The sequence below is a fragment of the Lepus europaeus genome, chromosome 1 (genome assembly GCF_033115175.1).
Source record: "Lepus europaeus isolate LE1 chromosome 1, mLepTim1.pri, whole genome shotgun sequence".
Lineage (NCBI taxonomy): Eukaryota > Metazoa > Chordata > Mammalia > Lagomorpha > Leporidae > Lepus > Lepus europaeus.
This window is the reverse complement of record NC_084827.1, coordinates 126,523,919-126,544,487: the sequence shown is the minus strand read 5'-3', so window position 1 is coordinate 126,544,487 and position 20,569 is coordinate 126,523,919. Positions and strand designations below refer to the sequence as shown.

The following is a 20,569-nucleotide window of genomic DNA, read 5'->3' as shown; positions in this document are numbered from 1 at the left end:
ATATAGAAATACTTTGATATATTGTCAACTATCTAAAGTAAAATGGTATCACATCTGTGATGTGCCTTAAAATAAAAGAGACAAGCATCAAGTACTACAAAGCTTAACAGAAACAGAAACTAGATTACAAATATATGGAGGTTCATGATGTATTTTCTCTATTTCAACTAACATTTAAAACTTTTTTTAAATAACAAATCACTCCTTCAAAAAAAATGTTCAAAACACATCATTGACAAAGTTTATTATCAAGAAATTTTAGTAGTAGAGTTTTTAAAAGAATGTTACAGCTTCAGAATACTGAAAAATGACAATCCATGACAGGACATATACAAAGATAATTAAAATATTAAATACGATCTAAATTAAAAGACCATAATTCAAATCTCTATTTGTAATCTTTGTGTCTTGGGAGAAGCAGCTGCAGTTTCCCTTCATGAAATTCACTCCACCTTCTCAGAAGACTAAGAGACCTCATGACAAGTTTAATTATTTAATTTTCAGTGATCAATGCAGAGTTTCTTTGCTTAAGCATGCACTATCACAGAAAGCACAAAATCCTATTTATACGGATTTTTAGTTTTCTTCAAAATGTCTCAAGCAGCTTTTAGAGTGTAAGCTACAAATAGCCTTATCCTTTTAAAAAAAAAAAAAAAAAGCTTCTAAAAGAAGTATGAGATAGATATCCAATACTGCCAAGAGTGGTTATATAACTAACCGAAGAAAACTGGCAGTACTCTGCTAACTCTGTTTTAATGTAGCAGCCTCCTCTTCGGTAGCTGATTTCTTAGATCTTATTATACTACCAGCCGAACATGTACTCCATTGCTTTGGATACAAGACTTTCATCTTTTTTTGGCGTCTGTCTGTCAGAAATAACCTATCAAAAAAACACATACACACAAAAAAACTGTTAGTTGATGATTTCTTCAGTGTCTTAGTCAATTCTAGAGTTAATGGCTAAATAAAAAGAGAAATATTAAAATGTATTTATAGCATTCAATTGTCTATTCTTAAAAACAATGTTATACTTTCAAGAATGGCAAAATTAGGGGGTCGACACAGTGGCACAGCTGGTTGGTACCAGTTCAAGTCCCACCTGCTCAACTTCCAATCCAGCTTCTTGCTGATGCATTGGGAAGGCAACAGAAGAGGGCCCAGATACTTGGGTCCATACTACCTATGTGGGAGGACAGGATGGAGCTCCTAACTCCTGACTTTGACCTGGACCAGATCTAGCTGTTGAAGCCATTCAGGGAGCAGAGCAGTAGATGGAATACCTCTCTTCTCTGACTTTCCCTCACTCTCTCTGACACTCTTTCAAACAAATAAATGTTTAAAAAAAAAAAAAAAAGAGAGAGAGAAAGAGCAGTACAAATCATAAATCGTATTCCTTTGACAAAGCATCTGCTACTTAAGTTAGATATCTAACCAATATAACAAAAGCTGTAAGCAAATGGGGACTTTAAAATATCAGTAAAAAATAAGAAAAAAAAAATTTCCAGAACAGTCTCCAAATCACAAGGGAAATAAAAAACTGAACTAATACTACCAGTCATACTTAAAGTACCAGGTGCTTTATGTGCTGTGTTTCAGGATCTGCGTCAGAAACTGGTTAAGTTCTAAACCCTGGGCTAATAATCAGTAAGAGACAATAAATACTGAGTCACATAGTTCTACCATTCTTCAAGGAATATAATAAGCTTCTTTACATTTTTTTAAATTAAAAATTTTTTCTCTCTGAATAACAGGAGCTGATCACTTTCAATAACGAAAGCTACCTTGGCCGGCGCCGTGGCTTAACAGGCTAATCCTCCGCCTTGCGACGACAGCACACTGGGTTCTAGTCCCAGTCGGGGCGCCAGATTCTATCCCGGTTGCCCCTCTTCCAGGCCAGCTCTTTGCTATGGCCCGGGAAGGCAGTGGAGGATGGCCCAAGTCCTTGGGCCCTGCACCCACATGGGAGACCAGGAGAAGCACCTGGCTCCTGGCTTCCGATCAGCAAGATGCGCCGGCCGCAGCAGCCATTGGAGGGTGAACCAACGGCAAAAGGAAGACCTTTCTCTCTGTATCTCTCTCTCTCTCTCTCACTATCCACTCTGCCTGTTAAAAAAAAAAAAAAAAAGCTACCACCACCTATGATGATACCATTAGATTTACCCATCAATTTAATAGTTTTAATGCCTGAGATGTAAACCACAAACATTCTATATATATGAATATACAACTAAGAAAAAACTATAACTTTCAAAATACTTTAAAAAATGATTTTATCACTTCTCGGCCTTTTGGCTAAGATCAAGTGTGTGAAGAAATGATGATTATTTTTAATTCAAGATATCTCTCCAATGGCCAAGATTCTAACTTTAAAATAAGAAATTTGAGAAGTTTAAAGGTTTCATCTAGGCAGCCACTTCCACTGTTAATAGCATACAGACCAATCCACTGAAAAAGTTAAAAATGCTGTATACTCCACATTTAAGATACAACTTTTTCCTTTTTCTTAACTTTTATTTAATAACTATAAATTTCAAAAGTCTAACTTTTGGATTACAGCAGTTTTTCCCCCCCATAACCACCCTCCCATCTGCACACCATCCCATCTCCTACTCCCTCTCCCATCTCATTCCTCATTAAGATTCATTTTTAATTATCTTTATATACAAAAAATCAACTTAGTATATACTAAGTAAAGATTTTAACAGTTTGCATAAGGTACAACTTTTTCACACAATGCTTAAAATACCTGATAGTCACTAGTAGAAGCTTTGTATGCTGTAGCAAGAGGTCTCATGGTAGAAATTCTGGGAGTACTCCCAGGCTGTGTTGGTGTACCTAAGGTTTTGATTGGTGGTGTAAAGGCTAAAGATGGGGATGACAAGGCGTATCTGTCACTGTTTTCCATAACGCTCTGTGGAAACAAACAATTCCTTGCTTATAAGTGTAATACATAATATACAATAATACATCCAACTTAGCAAGAAAATTTTATCCCCTAGCATCTGCAAACATCTGATGTACCATGGATAATAATACAACCAACAGTGACAACAAATTTTAAGTACAGCAACCATCTCTGCTATGTTCATTGGGTATACACCAGTTATCAACATAGAACCAATTCCCATTATTTACATAAAGAATGTTCACAATGATTTTTTACAAGCCACAAAGAAAAGATTAAATTGTACTCATTATGGGGCCGGCGCTGTGACATAGCAGGTAAAGCCGCCACCTGCAGTGCTGGCATCCCATGTGGGAGCCAGGTCCCAGCTGCTCCACTTCTGATCCAGCTCTCTGCTATGGCCTGGGAAAGCAGTAAAAGACGGCCCAAGTCCTTCGGCCCCTGCACTCACGTGGGAGACCTGGAAGAAGTTCCTGGCTCCTGGCTTCAGATCAGCACAGCTCCGGCCATTGCGGCCATCTGAGGAGTGAACCAGTGGATGGAAGACCTCTCTCTCTCTCTCTCTCTGCCTCTCCTTCTCTCTCTGTATAACTCTTTCAAGTAAATAAATAAATCCTTAAAAAAAATTGTACTCATTGTTTATTAAGTATATCTAATTTTCAAACATTTTAAATAAAAATGAATAACTAACAAAAACCCATCTGGGGAGTGAACCAATGGATAGAAGATTCTCTCTCTCTCTCTCTCTCTCTCTCTCTTCTCTTCTCTTCTCTTCTCTTCTCTGTCTCCCTGCCTTTCCAAAAATAAATAAATGTTACATAAATATCTGGCTATCAGAAAGATTACTTTAAATGTCATCACCAACTACAAAGAAAAAAGAAAAGGCACAATGAAGCCAAGTGATATAAACCATCAATGTCAATACTTAGTCTTGTGTTCTTCACATAAATAAAGCTATTTGGCTTACATCACCAGTAACTTACTTTGTCTATACATGGCTTCACACCAATCATGATGGATTCTCCAAAAATTCTCCCATCTTTGCTTAAGGCTTTCCGGGCCTGCAGTTTAGATTGATAATGAATATGCATCCAATTTCCTGTGTTAGACATCTGCAAGAAATGAGGTGGTCTCTTAAAATACAAACATATAAAATGCATACCTACTGAACTCGACTGGAAAATAGAAATGTGAAAATAAAATTACATTTCCATTTTTTATTTGCTGCCCTGTACAAAGTTGTACACTAGGGTTCAGCAAAAATCCTATGGAATAGTTTCAATAATTTCTACGTAGCTCTTAATGCTCTAAAATAAAAAACATATGGCAATATTCTCTGATACCAAAATAACTCTCCAAAGATAATTGTTTCTAATTAAAAGGGTATATCAATACTTCCTATAAATTTTTTAAAATTATATTCACTAATCTGATTTTGTATAGCAGTTAACTAAGTCAATTCCTAGTACTCAAAAAAAATTACTTATAACTTGTACTAAGTAATCTAATTAAGTAATCTAATTTTTTTGAATATAACACGGTCCTAAAAACTCAAACTCAGGCACTTCTTCCTGTTCCTTTATCCCCAATAACATAAGATCAGGGTTGGCAGTTGGTCTAGTGGTCAAGACACCAATTAGGATGTTCACATCCCACATTGGATGCCTGGTTTTGATGTCCATCTCAGGATCCTGACTCAAGCTTCTTGCTAATGCAGACCCCAGAAGGCAGTGGTGATGACTCAAGTGGGTTCCAGTCATCCATGTGGAAACTGTAGGTTGAGTTCTGGCTCCTCGCTTTAGCCTTGGCACAGCCCTGTTGCAGACATCTAGGGAATGAATCATCAAATGGGAGATTTATTTTCCTCCTTCCCTCTCTCCCTCACTCAAGTGATTAATTTTAAAAAACGAGTTCAGATTAAAAACAGTAATATTTGACATAATTCATCATTTTAAAGAATCTATAGGGTCAGGCGCTGTGGCACGGTAGATTAATCCTCTGGCCTCCAATGCCAGTATTCCATATGGGCTCCAGTTCGAGTACTGGCTGTTCGTCTTTCAATCCATGTCTCTGCTGTGGCCTGGAAAAGCAACAGAAGATGGCCCAAGTCCTTGGGCCCCTGCACCCACGTGGGAAACCAGAAGAAGCTTCTGGCTCTGGCTTCAGATCAGCTCAGCTCCAGTTGTTCCAGCCATCTGGGGAGTGAACCAGGGGATGGAAGACCTTTCTCTCTGCCTCTCCTCTCACTATCTGTAACTCTAACTCTCAAATAAATTAGCAAAATCTTAAAAAAAAAAAAAAAAATTAAGAATCCATGAACTATTTAGAAGTGGAGAGTGAATCCCAAAACTCTCAATCTTCTTCCTTATCTTGTCATTATCCCTTATTAATAACCATGATGCAATTTTCAGCCTTCCAGACCAGAAGGACCTATTGTATCAAATCTCTAAAACAAATTTTTTTAAGTTTAGAAAAAACAGACAAAATTCAGAAGCAGTTTCCTTCAATTCATATTGAATTCATCTTGAATTGAAAAAGTGTAAGCCTTACCACATGTTTTAAGATATTTCCATATTGAGCAAACTGTAATAATATATAGGAAGCAGATGCTTGAGGAAATCTGAAAAAGAAAAAAAAGAATTGTCTAAACAAACCAGTCAACTGCCACTGTGAACAGGAATGCAAATTAACATACTAATATGTGTTTAGATAAATTCATCCAACTGTCTAGAAAATTAATGGGAGATTCCTGATTGATTAACCAATTTTCTCCTTGATAGCCAAATGCTACCAATCACTCAAAAGCAATTGTGTTAGTCTTGACTCAAGATGTTCTCCAGGCCCACGCCGCGACTCAATAGGCTAATCCTCCGCCTTGCGGTGCCGGCACACCGGGTTCTAGTCCCAGTTGGGGCACCGGATTCTGTCCCGGTTGCCCCTCTTCCAGGCCAGCTCTCTGCTATGGCCCAGGAGTGCAGTGGAGGATGGCCCAAGTGCTTGGGCCCTGCACCCCATGGGAGACCAGGAGAAGCACCTGGCTCCTGCCTTTGGATCAGCGCGGTGCGCCGGCCGCAGCGCACCAGCTGCGGTGGCCATTGGAGGGTGAACCAACGGCAAAAGGAAGACCTTTCTGTCTGTCTCTCTCTCTCTCACTGTCCACTCTGCCTGTCAAAAAAAAAAAAAAAGATGTTCTCCAGCTCCAGGTTCTACTTTTGAGACCTCTAAAAACTCTCCTCACTACTATTATCATAGTTCTTTCAAAAACAATTTGAAAACGTTCTTCAAATAGTTCTGTACATATTTTACAGCATGTTTACATTTAGGTATTCTATGGTTATTAAAAAGGAATTATAGGTTATAGAGTCATAACATTCTGCATTAAGCAGTATCTAAAAATTCTGAACTTTATCAGAAATTAAATTCAGCACCAATATCAACGGTACAGAATCATTTGAAGGGATGGTTATCAAAATTTTAATAGCCATATATTTGTATGAGAAAATTCTAAGATTTTTTACTTTCTTCCTTATGTTTTCATGACTTGAATATTTCAGAAAATATGATTACTTTTATAGTACAAACAATAAAGTCTGAACAATTTACAAACATTAATAGCTGTCAACAGTCCAGAAAGATGTACCTAGAGGTTCTTTGGCCACTAACTTCAGTTAATCTGGGGCTCAGATTAGAAAACTAAACAAAAAAATCAGTCATAAAAATAAATAACTGGGGCTGGCAATGGTAGCACAGCACATTAAACCACCTCCTGTGATGCCCACATCCAGTATGGGTGTCAGTTTTTTAGTCCTGGCTGCTCCATTTCTGATACAGCTCCTGCTAATGAAACTGGGAACGCAGCAGAGGATGGCCCACAGAGGATAGTCTCGCTTGCACTCACATGGGAGACCCAGATGAAGCTCCTGACTCCTGGCTTTGGCCTGGTCCTGCCCTGGCCATTGCAGCCAATTAGGGGAATGAACTAGTGGATGGAAGGATGGAAGATCAAGTTTTGTCTCCCCTCTCTCTGTAACTCTTTCAAATAAAAAAAATTTTTTTAAAAAAAGCAAACACACTAAACACTAAATACAATCTATATGGATAAGATATTTGTTGCATTCAGAACAAGAATTTAATTATGCTTATGTAACTACAAATATGTTATTTTTCTGAATAATAATGTAAATGAGGCAAAATGCCTAGAAAGCAGAGGTTTTAAAAAAAAAAAAAAACAACGGAGGTGCCGGTGCTGTGGCATAACAGGTAGAACCGCAGATTCAGTGCAGGAATCCCATGTGGGCGCCAGTTTGAGTTCTGGCTGCTCCACTTCCAGTCCAGCTCTCTGCTATGGCCCGGGAAAGCAGAAGATGGCCCAAGTCCTTGGGCCCCTGCACCCACGTGAGAAGACCCCAAGGAAGTTCCTGACTCCTGGCTTCAGATCAGCGCAGCTCCAGCCGTTGCAGCCAATTAGGGACTGAACTAGCAAATAGAAGACCTCTCTCTCTCTCTGTAACTCTGACTTTAAAATAAATAAATAAATAAAAAAAAAAAAGGAGAAATGACGGTTTCAAGCAAAAGCAAAAGAGGTACTAAGGAAATAAAACAAATTCTAGGAATCAAGGGATTACTTTGATAAAAAATAATATTTTCATCTCTATAAGAATCACCAAAATGATATTTCATGATGTTGAGTCACCAGGAAAATCTTGAACTGTTTAAAAGCAATGTATATAATGTATTTATATAAGTATTTCCCTACAAATAAAATGAAATGTTTCATTCTTAAAGAATGCTTCAGTTCTCAAAATTAAGCTCACATAAAGGTTTACTAAAACATGAAAATAGCCAAAAAAAGAAAAAAAAAAAAAAAGGAAGTGGCAGAATGTATGTATTACATATTAAAACAGGGGCTGGCATTCTGGTACAGCAGATTAGACTTCTGCCTGAAACATCAGTATCCCATACGGGCTCCAAGACAAAAAATACACAAAAAACAAGTGGCAATCATGCCCTAAAGAAAAAAAATATAGCTGAGGACTAAAGTAGAGTAGAATATTTTTTTCCACAGTTTTTACGTATACATTTGAATTTTTACATTTTGAATACATAAAATGCACAAAATATTAACTGTATTATTCTTCCTTCAATGACTCTAAGTGTTCTTTTTATATTTTTATTCCAAAAATAAATATACCACACCAGTATTAGTTTGAAAAATCAGAAGACCTGAGTTTTTAACTGAAGTTTTGTTATTAACTAAATATAAACTTCTGAACAAATAACTTGTTTATACCTCAGTTTCCTCATCTGTAAAATAAAAAGATTACATAATATTGTCTCCATAGTGTTTTAAAATACTTTTTTGGCCACAAAAAGCTATTCAAAATGCATCTGGAACTATAATCCTTTGTTTCTAATAATACATGATATCTGGTTAGAAAGTTTCTTTCCCGAGGCCGGCGCTGTGGCGCAGGGAGTTAAAGCCTGAGGCACTGGCATCCCATAGGGGCGCCGGTTCTAGTCCCAGCTGCTCCTCTTCTGATCCAGCTTTCTGCTGTGGCCTGGGATAGCAGTAGAAGATGGCCCAAATCCTTGGGCCCCTGGGTGACTCTGAAGAAGCTCCTGGCTCCTGGTTTCAGAACAGCGCAGCTCCAGCCGTTGCAGCCAATTGGGCAGTTGCTGTTGTTATTTTTTATTTTTTTTTTTGACAAATAGAGTTAGACAATGAGAGAGAGACAGAGAGAAAGGTCTTCCTTCCATTGGTTCACCCGCCAAGTGGCCGCTACAGCTGGCACTACGCCAATCTGAAGCCAGGAGCCAGGTGCTTCCTCCTGGTCTCCCACGCGGGTGCAGGGGCCCAAGCACTTGGGCCATCCTCCACTGCCTTCCCGGGCCACAGCAGGGAGCTGGACTGGAAGAGGAGCAACCGGGACTAGAACCCATATGGGATGCCGACGCCACAGGCAGAGGATTAACCAAGTGAGCCACGGCGCCAGACCCACCAACTGGGGAGTGAACCATCAGATGGAAGACCTCTCTCTCTGTTTCTATGTCTCTTTGTAACTCTGTCTTTCAAATAAATAAAATAAATCTTTAAAAAAAATAAAATAAAATAAATACTACACACAAATAGCAAACCCTGGGTAATAATACACATGTTGAAGTATCAGGGTGTTATGTACTCATACCTACAACATACTATGAAATCCATTAACAGAAAGTTGGATTGATGGACAGATAACACAAAAAGCAAATGCACCAAACTATTCACATCTGTACAATATAAATGGTAGGTTTTTGCTGTGTAAATTCCTTGAATTTTTCTAAATGATAATATTTATTCTCAAATATTGGGGTGGAGGTATGTTTTGAAAAAAGGTAAATGATTCAAGAACCTTACCCAAACACAGTCACCCAAGTGTCATCGAGGTGATCTTCTGAAGTCAGAGAATCTCCTTGAGTATAAAAAGGATCCAACTGGGCAGGAGACAATGTTGTCTTTCGTGGCTGACCAATATTTGCTGGACTAAACATACTCTGTCCTATATTAGTATATTTAGTAAGTTAATTACCAATATAAATACTTGGTTTAAGTCAAAGATCTTAGTTTTAAATTAAAAAGTGTATTAAAAGTTGACAATTAAATAGCTCAAAATATACAACTGTGATTAAATGGTAATTTCATAACCAAATAATGAGTCATAAAAATTGGGAAGAGTTTATGATTTTATAAATGTTGATTTTATTTTACATTATAAATTTGTTAAATACTTTGTTAATTTCTGACTAACTGTATCAGAAGGACTCTCCCAATTAACCTCCAGAATTTGTTGGTTTCAACTTCCAAACCCACCACTTTCATCACAGCACCTCTGCCTTAAAAATATTCAGAAACTCCTCATTATATACAGACCAAAACTCAAATGCCTTAGCTACCTTAATATGGTTCCAACCTCATTGTTCCAGTACACCCTAAGCAACACATACTGCTTCCTGAAATGTGAATGCAGCTTTCTTTTATTCAAATCATTCTATCTAAAATGTCTTATACTATTGCTTTTTATCCTTCAGTGGCACTACCAAGTCGTGAGTATTCTTTGTGTAAAATGTGCTATGCTAAACAGTTTACATGTTTGTGTTTTTCTCACAGGTGCTATTCAATTAAGACCATTTATTTCTGAGGAATAGAGACTATTTTTCTTTCTTTTTTTGTGGCAGTAATGATTCATTTGTTCAATTATTCATTTATTCAGCACTAGTATGTACCAACCACCATTCTAGGTATTGAAGACTTAATAGGATATTATAAAAAAAAAGGATATAATAGTAAAAAAAGTCAGTCAAAATGAAACACGCATGCTTAATAAGCCTAATTTCTGGAGCAGGAGAGATAAATAAGTAAATAACTAGTGTAGAGGAAAGCAAAGTCCTATTGAGAAAATAATAATAATAATAATAATAATAATAATGTAGAAGGGTTAATAAAAATTCACAAAAAGTGCCTTTATTGGGAAAGACTGAAAGAGATGGGGAACAAAACATGTTGGTGACTCCAAAACTAAATATGAGATGGAGATAACAAAGTGCCAAGGTCTTAAAAAGGAAATGACCGGTGCTGGATGAATACCAAGAAGGCCACTCTTCACACAGTGAGAGAGATCTCAAGTAAGAGCAAACATGAGAGTAAAGATCAGGAGGACTAATCTTGTAAGCCACTGTAAAGGATTTGGCTTCTCCTCAAGTGAGGTTCCCAACCAACAGAAAATTCTGAGCAACAGTGACCTAACAGCACTAAAATTCTGAAATGATAAGAGGTAGTAGCATTTTACTATGTGCTGATTATTATACTATTCTTTACATTTGTATTTTTATTTCTAACAAAGCTATAAGGTAGGTTCCATTTAACAAATTAGGAAGCAGGAATATATTAAAAATCAACCAGAATGGAAGCTGGAATTCCAGCCCAGATCATAAGAATCCAAAGCCTGAGCTCTTCTTAAACAGCAACCTAGTTAACATTTATATTTACTTTAGCACAAGTACTTAAGTATGGTCCACAAACCTGATTCCCAACACCCACTGATGAACTCAGCCAAATCAAAATTATTTTTATGTGGCCAGTACTGTGGCATAGAAGGTTAAGCCGCCATCACCATGCTAGCATCCTATATGGGCACTGGTTTGAGTCCTGGCTATCCTACTCCCAATCAAGCTCCCTGCTAATGCACCTGAGAAAGCATTACTTGAGCCTCAGACACCAATGTGAGAAACCCAAATGAGATTCCTGGCTCCTGGTTGGCTTAAGTCTGGCCCAGCCCCAGACATTGCAGCCATTTGGCAAGTGAGTCAGCTGATGGAAGATCTCCCTCCCTCCCTCCCTCCCTCCCTCCCTCCCTCTCTCTCTCTGTCTCTCTCTCTCTAACTCTACCTTTCAAGTAAAATTAATAAATCTTAAAAAAATTTCATACTTATGTATAGTCCATTTGTCCTTTTTTAAAGATTTATTTATTGGGGCCGGCAATGTGGTGTAGCTGGTGAACCCGTCACCTGCAATGCCAGCATCCCATATGGGCGCTGGTTTGAATCCCAGCTGCTCTACTTCCCATTCAGCTCTATGCTATGGCCTGGGAAAGCAGTGGAAGATGGCCCAAGTCCTTGGGCCCCCACACCCATGTGGGTGACTCAGAAGAAGCTCCTGGCTCTTGGCTCCTGGCTCCTGGCTCCTGGCTTTAGGTCGGCGCAGTTCTGGCCGTTGTGGCCAATTGAGAAACAAACCAGCGGATAGAAGACCTCACCCTCTCTCTTTCTCTCTGCCTCTCCTTCTCTAATTTTGTGTTTTGTTTTGTTTTGTTTTTTAGGCAGAGTTAGAGAGAGAGACAGAAAGGTCTTCCTTCCATTGGTTCACCCCACAAATGGTCGCCACAGCCGGCGCGCTGCACCGATCCAAAGCCAGGAGCCAGGTGCTTCCTCCTGGTCTCCCACACGGGTGCAGGGGCCCAAGCACTTGGGCCATCCTCCACTGCCTTCCCAGGCCACAGCAGAGAGCTGGACTGGAAGAGGAGCAACCAGGACAGAATCCGGTGCCCATATGGGATGCCGGCGCTGCAGGCGGAAGATTAGCCAAGTGAGCCATGGCACCAGCCCCTAACTCTTTCAAGCAAATAAATAAATAAATCTTAAAAAAAAAATTTATTTATTTGAAAGGCAGAGTTGGCTCACTTGGCTAATCCTCCACCTGCGGCACCAGCACCCCGAGTTCTAGTCCCGGTAGGGGCGCCAGGTACTAGTCCCGGTTGCTCCTCTTCCACATGGGAGACTGGGAGGAAGTACCCAGCTCCCGACTTCAGATCAGCGCAGCAACCGGCCATAACGGCCATCAGAGGAGTAAACCAACGGAAGGAAGACCTTTCTTCTCTGTCCCTCTCTCACTGTCTATAACTCTCTCTCTCTCTCTGTCTCTGTCTCTGTCTCTCTCTCACTGTCTAACTCTGCCTGGCAAAAAAAGAAAAAGAAAAAAAAGAAAGAAAGGCAGAGTTACAGAGAGGGAGGGAGAGAGAGATCTTCCATTCGTTGGTTCACGCCCCAAATGGCCACAACGGCGGGAGCTGGACCAGTCCAAAGCCAGGAGCAAAGAGCTTCATCCAGGTCTCCCATGTGGGTGCAAGGGCCAAGCACTTGAGCCATCTTCCACTGCTTTCCCAGGCCACAGCAAAGAACTGGAAGTGGAGCAGCCAATACTCAAGCTGGCACCCATATGGGAAGCCAGCGCTGCTTTACCTGCTATGCCACAGCATCGGCCCCTCATTTTTCACTCTTGCTCTCTAATGAATGTACAGTGGACTCTTCCTCTGACATGACTAAAAGACTCAGATTGAATGCAGAAGCAGATTCATGAGAACTCAGCTGCTATTTCATCAAGCAGATATTAAACAGATGTGAAAAGCATAAAACATCATTTAGAAAAACCCCTTTTTTACAAATAGTTTTCACTTTATAAAAGTTTTTTTAAATGAATTAAACATTAAAATGAAATGAAATGAAACAAGTTTTTTTAAATGAATTAACACAGACTTTTAGATTTCATTTTAATTTTTCTTTTTGAGGTGATAATATGAGGATCTACCATTATCTTTAAAAAGTTATAGTATGTGCCTGTGTAACAACATACATCTATCTATCTTACCCAATGGTTCAATAACCTCTGGTACCTGGCCATTTCAGCCCACTACCAAACAGTTACATATTCCTCATGCTTAATACTGAAGACGACAAATCTACTGTGAGATACTGACTACACTACAGGCCCAGGAGCAGTCACAGATAGATCCCAAGTTCAAAGCTGAATCCTAATAAATACTAGTCTGAAAAAAACCATCACCACACAACCATGAGTGTGCATACAGCACTTTCACCATAAGAAACCTGTATGTCAGGCCAGTCCACTGCAGTGGCTTTCAAAGTGGTAAGCCTGGGCTTCAGCAGAAGTCAGCTTGTGAAGAGCCCTGGCAGCTCTGCCAAGAGTTGGATCACTGGAAATGGACCTGCCCTGGAGTCGAAGGATGCCCAGGTCAGAGCCACAGATCTTATTGGCTCTAAGCTGAAAAGCCCTTCACTCAGCCCAACTTTCAAAGTGATCACTGCTGCTGAGGGGACGGCCAAGTAGGGCCAGCAACATTGCAGGCAGAACTGTAAATTTCTCGTTAGAGATGCCACCTGCCTTTACCTGGCCAGCTCTCCTCCCAGGCCAGCCAAGTAATGAAAGTCAACAGAGTGCCTTCCCCCAGGAGGTTCACACCTCCCTTAGGATGTACCCCATGTGAAGAGATAGATAGGTCTGGGCCTCTTAACTTACAAGGCCTAAAGCCCAGCAGATTATTATCAAGCCCCTTCTATCAGGTTCTATTTGCCTCTCAATCAGAAAACTTAATTGTAGCTTAGACAGCACCTTTCTTAGCTCCTCTAATAATGACTCTGTGCTTTGTTCTAGACCCTGTCTAGCGCACTTGGCCTCATTTCTTTGTAATCATAACCTCTACTCTACCACCAATGGCTCTACTCCCAACCTGTGTGTACTGATGGTCCTCTTCCCCACTTAATGCTGTATAATTGTTCAAAATTTCTCTACAGACAAACCCCTCTACCTACAAAAGATGAGTGACTTTTCTCCCAGTCTTGGCTGGAATCAGCTTTCCGGTCTGTTGGGTGTTCCCCAATAAATCCTTTCCCTTTTAAAAAAAAAAAAAAAAAAAAAAAAGAGGGAGGTGCCCTTCTCTGAAGGGAGGAGAGAACTTCCACTCTGATTATGACCTTGTCTAAATATGATCAGAGTCGGTAAACTTGGAAGGCTTCCATAGCCTTGGCAACTCATGACGAGAGCCTAGGGTGGTTACTGGCGCCATAAACTAGAGTATCATTTTGTTGGGTCAACAACAGGAGTCACTGTGCACTTGCTCCTCATGTGGGATCTCTGTCCTTAATGTGCTATACATTGTGATTTAATGCTATAACTAGTACTCCAACAGTATGTTTCACTTTGTGTTTCTGTGTGGGTGCAAACTGTTGAAATCTTTACTTAATATATACTAAATTGATCTTCTGTATATAAAGAGAATTGAAAATGAATCTTGATGTGAATGGAAGGGGAGAGGGAGCGGGAAAGAGGAGGGTTGCGGGTGGGAGGGAAGTTATGGGGGGTGGGGAGCCATTGTAATCCATAAGCTGTACTTTGGAAATTTATATTCATTAAATAAAAGTTAAAAAAAAACAAAACCTGTATGTCAAACCAAAAGAAAACAAAATTTCAGTGGTTTCCCTTCTTCAAGGGAGCAAGATGTTCTTGCATACCTGGGAAGAGCTAGTTCAAGGATAAATTCATCAAATTCACAGAAAAAATTTCATAATTTTTTTTGCCAGAATTTTGAGATGGATGATCTTGAAATCCAGTTTCTTTTTTAAGTATCTTTAGTTAAAAAAAAAAAAAAAAAAAAAAAAACTATTTCTCATTTAGTAGCATGGCAATAGTATTATCTTCATTGACATTCATTTACATGTTAGTGAAGAGTGTGAATTCTATAACTGTCAAAATGGCTCAATCAGACGCCAGTGGTGTTACTGGGGACTGAAGCTAGATTCCTCAGAGACTAGCAACTGTCACGGGGACTTTCACAACCTGTGTGCAAGGTGGCCTTGAGTCCCCAGCTTTCATGTGTAATGCAATAAATATTAATAGCTAAAATACACGTAAACAAAAGTTCTTCGGTTTTCAAACTTCAAAGACTGTAAAGAGGGTCATAAAACCCAAGTAGAGAACCACTATTCTCCAGGGTCATGCAGAAGATTCACATTCCACTTTTACTGATTTTCTGCTATCTACTTTCTCAACACATTCTAAATACAGTATACATGTACTGCCTTGTCATTTTTCCTGAATTCCCAACAGACTTGAAAATCACACTAAATCATTCCAAAGTGTTTATGTTAAAATGGATTTCTGAAAGTATGTTCTTAAGAAATAAAAATGATTCTCTACAGATAAAAGGAAAAAGCTACTATGGGAAAGTTTTTATAAAAAGCTGTATACTATATTATCCTAATGGGAGATTTATAATGCATGGAACCATGGCAAAAACTATCATAGATCATCTATCAAGGAAATCTTTATAACCTCATCCAACTCAAAATTTCCCATTTACTACTTAACCACATTTTACCCTCATAAAACACATATGTTGCTAATACTGATCTTATGTCAAAAACCTCCTTTTAAGTGCAGAAGAATTCACAGGAACAAAACCTATTAGGAAATGAATAAAAAAGCCACTATTCAAATCCAAAGCTGAGGTGCAAAAAAGGCTGCCAACTGAGTTTTAATTTCCTATTTATGAATAGAGAATGATTTCCTCGAGCCATAAAGAGGTTTAACAAACAAGTTATACTAAATGGCCAGACACAATGACACATTATTAATCAATCACAAAGAAGAACCAGAAAGTCAAATTACCCAACATGTTCATAATACATAAAAGGTCAAAGTAAATTTTAAAACAAACAGCCAAACAAAACTGTCTCAATGGTCCCCAAAAATCTATTTGGGGAGATTATTTTATTCTATTTCCTTACATTCCAACTGCTACTGAATCACATCTTTAACATAAAACAGGGGGAAATGCAGCATCATATGTTGCTTTTTTGGAAGGTAACAAGTAATTGTGTTAGGAGGCACCCAGAACTGGGTTGATCTGGATGACAGAAGGGTAATATTGCTAGCCCTGAACCATTTACCACCACAGACAGCATCATATAGTAGAAAGAGAATAATCATTTTCTAAGATTTATTTACTGGGGCCAGTGTGATCTGGTGTAGTAGGCTAGGCCTCCACCTGAGGCGCCAGCATCTGATATGAGCACCTGTTAGTGTCCCAGCTGCTGCTCTTCCAAACCAGCTCTCTTGCTTGTGCCCTGGGAAAATAAGTGGAGGATGGCCCAACTGCTTGAGTCCCTGCACCCTCAGGGGAAGCCCAGAGGAAGCTGCTGACTCCTGGCTTCCAATCGGCCCAGCTCCAGGCTGTGATGGCCATTTGGGGAGTGAACCAGCAGATGGAAGGCCTTTCTATCTCTCCATCTGTCTATAACACTACCTCTCAAATACATAAATAATTTTTAAAAGAAAAGACTAATGCTATACACAAATTTTTTTAAAAAAGAATTTAAAATGTTTAAAAAATTTTATTTATTTGAAAGTCAGAATTATAGAGAGAGAGGGAAAGAGAGAGATCATGCATCCACTGGTTCACTCCCCAAATGGTTGCAATGGCCAGGGCTGGGCCAGGCTGAAGCTAGGAGCCAGGAGCTTCATCCAGGTCTCCCATTTGGGTGCAGGGGACATTTGGGCATACTCTGCTGTGTTCCCAGGCACAATAGCAGGAAGCTAGATGGAAGTGGATGGAAAGTGGAACAGCACCATATGGGATCCCGGCACTGCAGACAGCACCTTAACCCACCGTGCCACAGTGCTGCCCCAATAATTTTGTAATTTGTTAATGTTGTAATTCTATTAACTGCTGTCAAAATTAGAGCACATTATTGAGCCTCACTTCCCAAATACAACAACAGAACAATAAAAACAATGATAATATTAATGATGATGACTGCTGGCATGTGTTGAAAACTTATGGTATTACACAAGATGCTAATTTAGGTACTTTACATGTATTTATGTTTAACAGAGCTGTAAATTCTGTAAAATTCAGTAAAACAGACACTACCATTTTCATTTCACGTATGAAGAACGCAAGGCATAATAGTTGGAGATGAAGTGAGAGAGAATGTTTAGAGGATTCAGTGTTACTTCTCCTTAGTTATTATATCTAATTATATCTAATAAATCTTTAACATAAAAACTTACCTGTTACTCTAAGAATCAAATATGAGAGTAGATAAGATAAAAATTCACAAAGGTTGACTGTGTTAACAGTATATAACTTCACAATGATATAAATGAGGACTCCTGATACAATTATATTTGACATCAACAGCACAAATGCAAGCATAGAGGCAAGCCTACAAGATTTCCAGAAATGATGTTCATCTCTTTCCTCCCAACAACATCAAAACAAAGCTAAACAGGATCAAAAGTTAAAATTGCCAAGTAAAAATTACAAAACAACAATGTGATCCTGACTGAAGAGAAAAATATGGTCACCTAAGGATTTCAAAAACTCTTCTTCAAAAAAACTTTTATATATATAAATATATATGTATTTATATTATATAATATAATATATATTATATATTTATTATTTATATTAGATATGAATATATAAATATATATTTATCTTCAGTCATTAGACTTCTCTGTACTCAAAATTAGAAACCAGAGCTAATCTAAATTAACCTACTAACCTAACTGTTCCCTCAGGAAAGATATGTTTTGGATCACCTCAGGTCCACTAGGGTTATTGAAAAACCTAGAGCAGCCCCTCCTTTATCTGTGAAGGATACATTCCAGGACTCCTACTGATTGCCTAAAACCACAGATAGTACGGCACCACAAATTTAGCACTTAAAAACCCACTGTTGAGGGGCTGGGGCTGTGGCAGGTAAAGCCACACCAACAGTGCCGGCATCCCACATGGGCACCAGTTCGAGACCCAGCTGCTCCAACTCTGATCCACCTCCCTTTTAATGTGCCTGGGAAAGCAGCAAAAGATGGCGCAAGTCCTTGGGGCCCTTGGACTCATATGGGAAACTCAGATGAACCTCCTGGCTCCTGCCTTCAGCCTGGCCCACACCAGCCACTGCAGCCATTTGGGGAGTGAACTAGTGGATGGAAGACATCTCTCTTTCTCTCTCTCTCTCTCTCTCTCTCCCTCCCTCTCTCTTTCTTCTTCTGCTTCTCCTTCTCTGTAACTCTGATTCTCAAATAAACAAATAAATCTTTAAAAACAAATGCACTGTGACTGTAACATTTTTTGTGGTTTGAGGTGTGACAACAAAACTAACACAAATTTCTTTTCCCTTCTTCACAATTTAACAGAAGATTCATTCTTGCCCTAGTGTGAATATAGGCAAGCTCAGCATACATTTTATTCTCCCCTTATTAAGTTGAAAAGTTTCATTTTTTCATGTAATGGAAGTACTTTTTCTCCACATCCTTTTAGCATATCCATATTGCCAACAACACTACTCTTGTGCTTTAGGGCCATTGTTAACTATAATAAAGATTACTTGAACACAAGCTACATGAAACCACAACAGTAGACCTATGGCCAAAATGGCTTCTAAGTGCCTAATGGATGGGTAGCACATACAGAGTGAATACAATGGACAAGCAGATAATTGTTGGGAGAGATTCGAGCAGGGACAGTGGGAGACTTCATCACACCGTTCAGAGCAACACAATTTAGAATTTCCAAATTATTTATCTCTGGAATTTTCCATTTAATAATGTTGCACTTTGGTTGACTATGGGTAACTGAAACTGTGGAAAAGTGAAGCCACAGGGAAGGAGAGACAGAAAGTGGTCTACTGTTTTTAAACTAGAACACTGTATGAAAGACCCTGGTGAACAAGACCCCAGCAGAAGGAACAGGCCATCAAGGAGAGAGGCGCCTTTCTCTGAAGGGAGGAAGGAACCTCCACTGTGACAGGGCCTTGACTAAGTTCAGAGTCGGTGAACTCAAGGGACTTCCATAGCCTAGAGAGCTCATAGCAAGAGTCTCGGGTGATTGCTGACGTCATAAATAAGAGTGCCAATTGTTAAACCAACAACGGGAGTCACTGGGTACATGCTCCCCACGTAGGATCTCTGTCCTTAATGTGTTTTACTATGAAACTTAAAAACACTACTAGTCGAACAATACCCTATACCTTGTGCGGTTGTGTGAATGCAGCCTGTTGAAATCCTTGCTTAGTATATAGTAAGTTGATCTTCAGTATATGAAGGTAATTGAAAATGAAACTCGATAAAGGGTGGGATGGGAGAGGGAGAGGGGAGGGCTATAAGAGGGAGGGAGGTTGGGGGGTGGGGGGAAGCCACAACAATACAAAAGTTGCACTTTGTAAATTCACATTTATGAAATAAAAAATAAAAAAATTAAAAAATAAAAATAAAAAAAAGAACACTGTTTAATCTAGAACCCTACTAGAAAACTAATTCTGTTTACATTCAGATAGGAATCAAATAACCAACCTAAAATACAATTTACCAGACAGAAAGCTTGAGAAGCCAATCTTCAAATGTTCCTTACAAAAGCAATCAAGCAAATGAAGATACGCAACAATTACTAACTCTAGAGAAAACAAAAAGGTATACAAAAGAATGGAATCCCAACATATTAAATGACTGTCTTATAGAGTTATCAGACTTTCAAAACTGAGCTTCAGGTTATCACTGATGTCACACAAAAGAGTGTTAGTTGTTAAATTAACAAGAGTCACTGTGCCCTTACTTTCCATGCAGGACCTCTGTCCTCAATGAGTTGTATTATGTGAATTAACTATAAAACTTGTTCTCGGGGGCCGGTGCCATGGCTCACTTGGTTAATCCTCCACCTGCGGCGCCAGCATCCCATATGGGTGCTGGGTTCTAGTCCCCGATGCTCCTCTTCCAGTCCAGCTCTCTGCCGTGGCCCAGGAGGGCAGTGGAGGATGGCCCAAGTGCTTGGGCCACTGCACCCACATGGAAGAGCGGAAAGAAGCACCTGGCTCCTGGCTTCTGATCAGCGCAGCTCCAGCCATAGCGGCCATTTGGGGAGTGAACCAACGGAAGGAAGACCTTTCTCTCTCTCTCACTGTCTATAACTCTACCTGTCAAATAAATAAAACTTGTTCTCAAACAGTTTATGTGTGTGTCTATGCAAATTATTGAAATCTTTACTTAGTATAGAGTTGATCTTCTGTGTATAAAGTTAATTGAAAAGGAATCTTAATGGAGAATGGGACTGGAAATGGGAGAGGGAGGAGTGAGGGAGGAGGAGACAGGGTGGGAGTAGGGTTGGGAGGGAAGGTATGGTGGGAAGAATCACTATATTCCTAAAGTTTTCTTATGAAATTTATACTCCTTAAATAAAAGGTTTCTTTTGGGGAACAAAAAAACTGAGTTCAAGTTTAATTAAAAAAAAAGACAATATAAAGTAATGCTAAACTAAATATACACCAGGAAACAGT

At 39.2% G+C, this 20,569-nt stretch overlaps 1 protein-coding gene across 1 annotated transcript in view; it reads right to left on the bottom strand.

Moving 5' to 3' along the window:
* Window positions 1–229: 229 nt before the first annotated feature.
* Window positions 230–20,569, bottom strand: part of NUP35 (nucleoporin 35) — a 46,108-nt gene continuing 25,768 nt past the window's right edge. The window contains exons 5-9 of the mRNA XM_062201014.1: window positions 9,303–9,444; window positions 5,456–5,525; window positions 3,889–4,017; window positions 2,747–2,911; window positions 230–880 (exon numbers count right to left, since the gene is read on the bottom strand). Coding sequence (XP_062056998.1) covers window positions 803–880; window positions 2,747–2,911; window positions 3,889–4,017; window positions 5,456–5,525; window positions 9,303–9,444 — 584 coding nt within the window. The 3' untranslated portion in view covers window positions 230–802. The remainder of the gene's footprint in view (window positions 881–2,746; window positions 2,912–3,888; window positions 4,018–5,455; window positions 5,526–9,302; window positions 9,445–20,569) is intronic.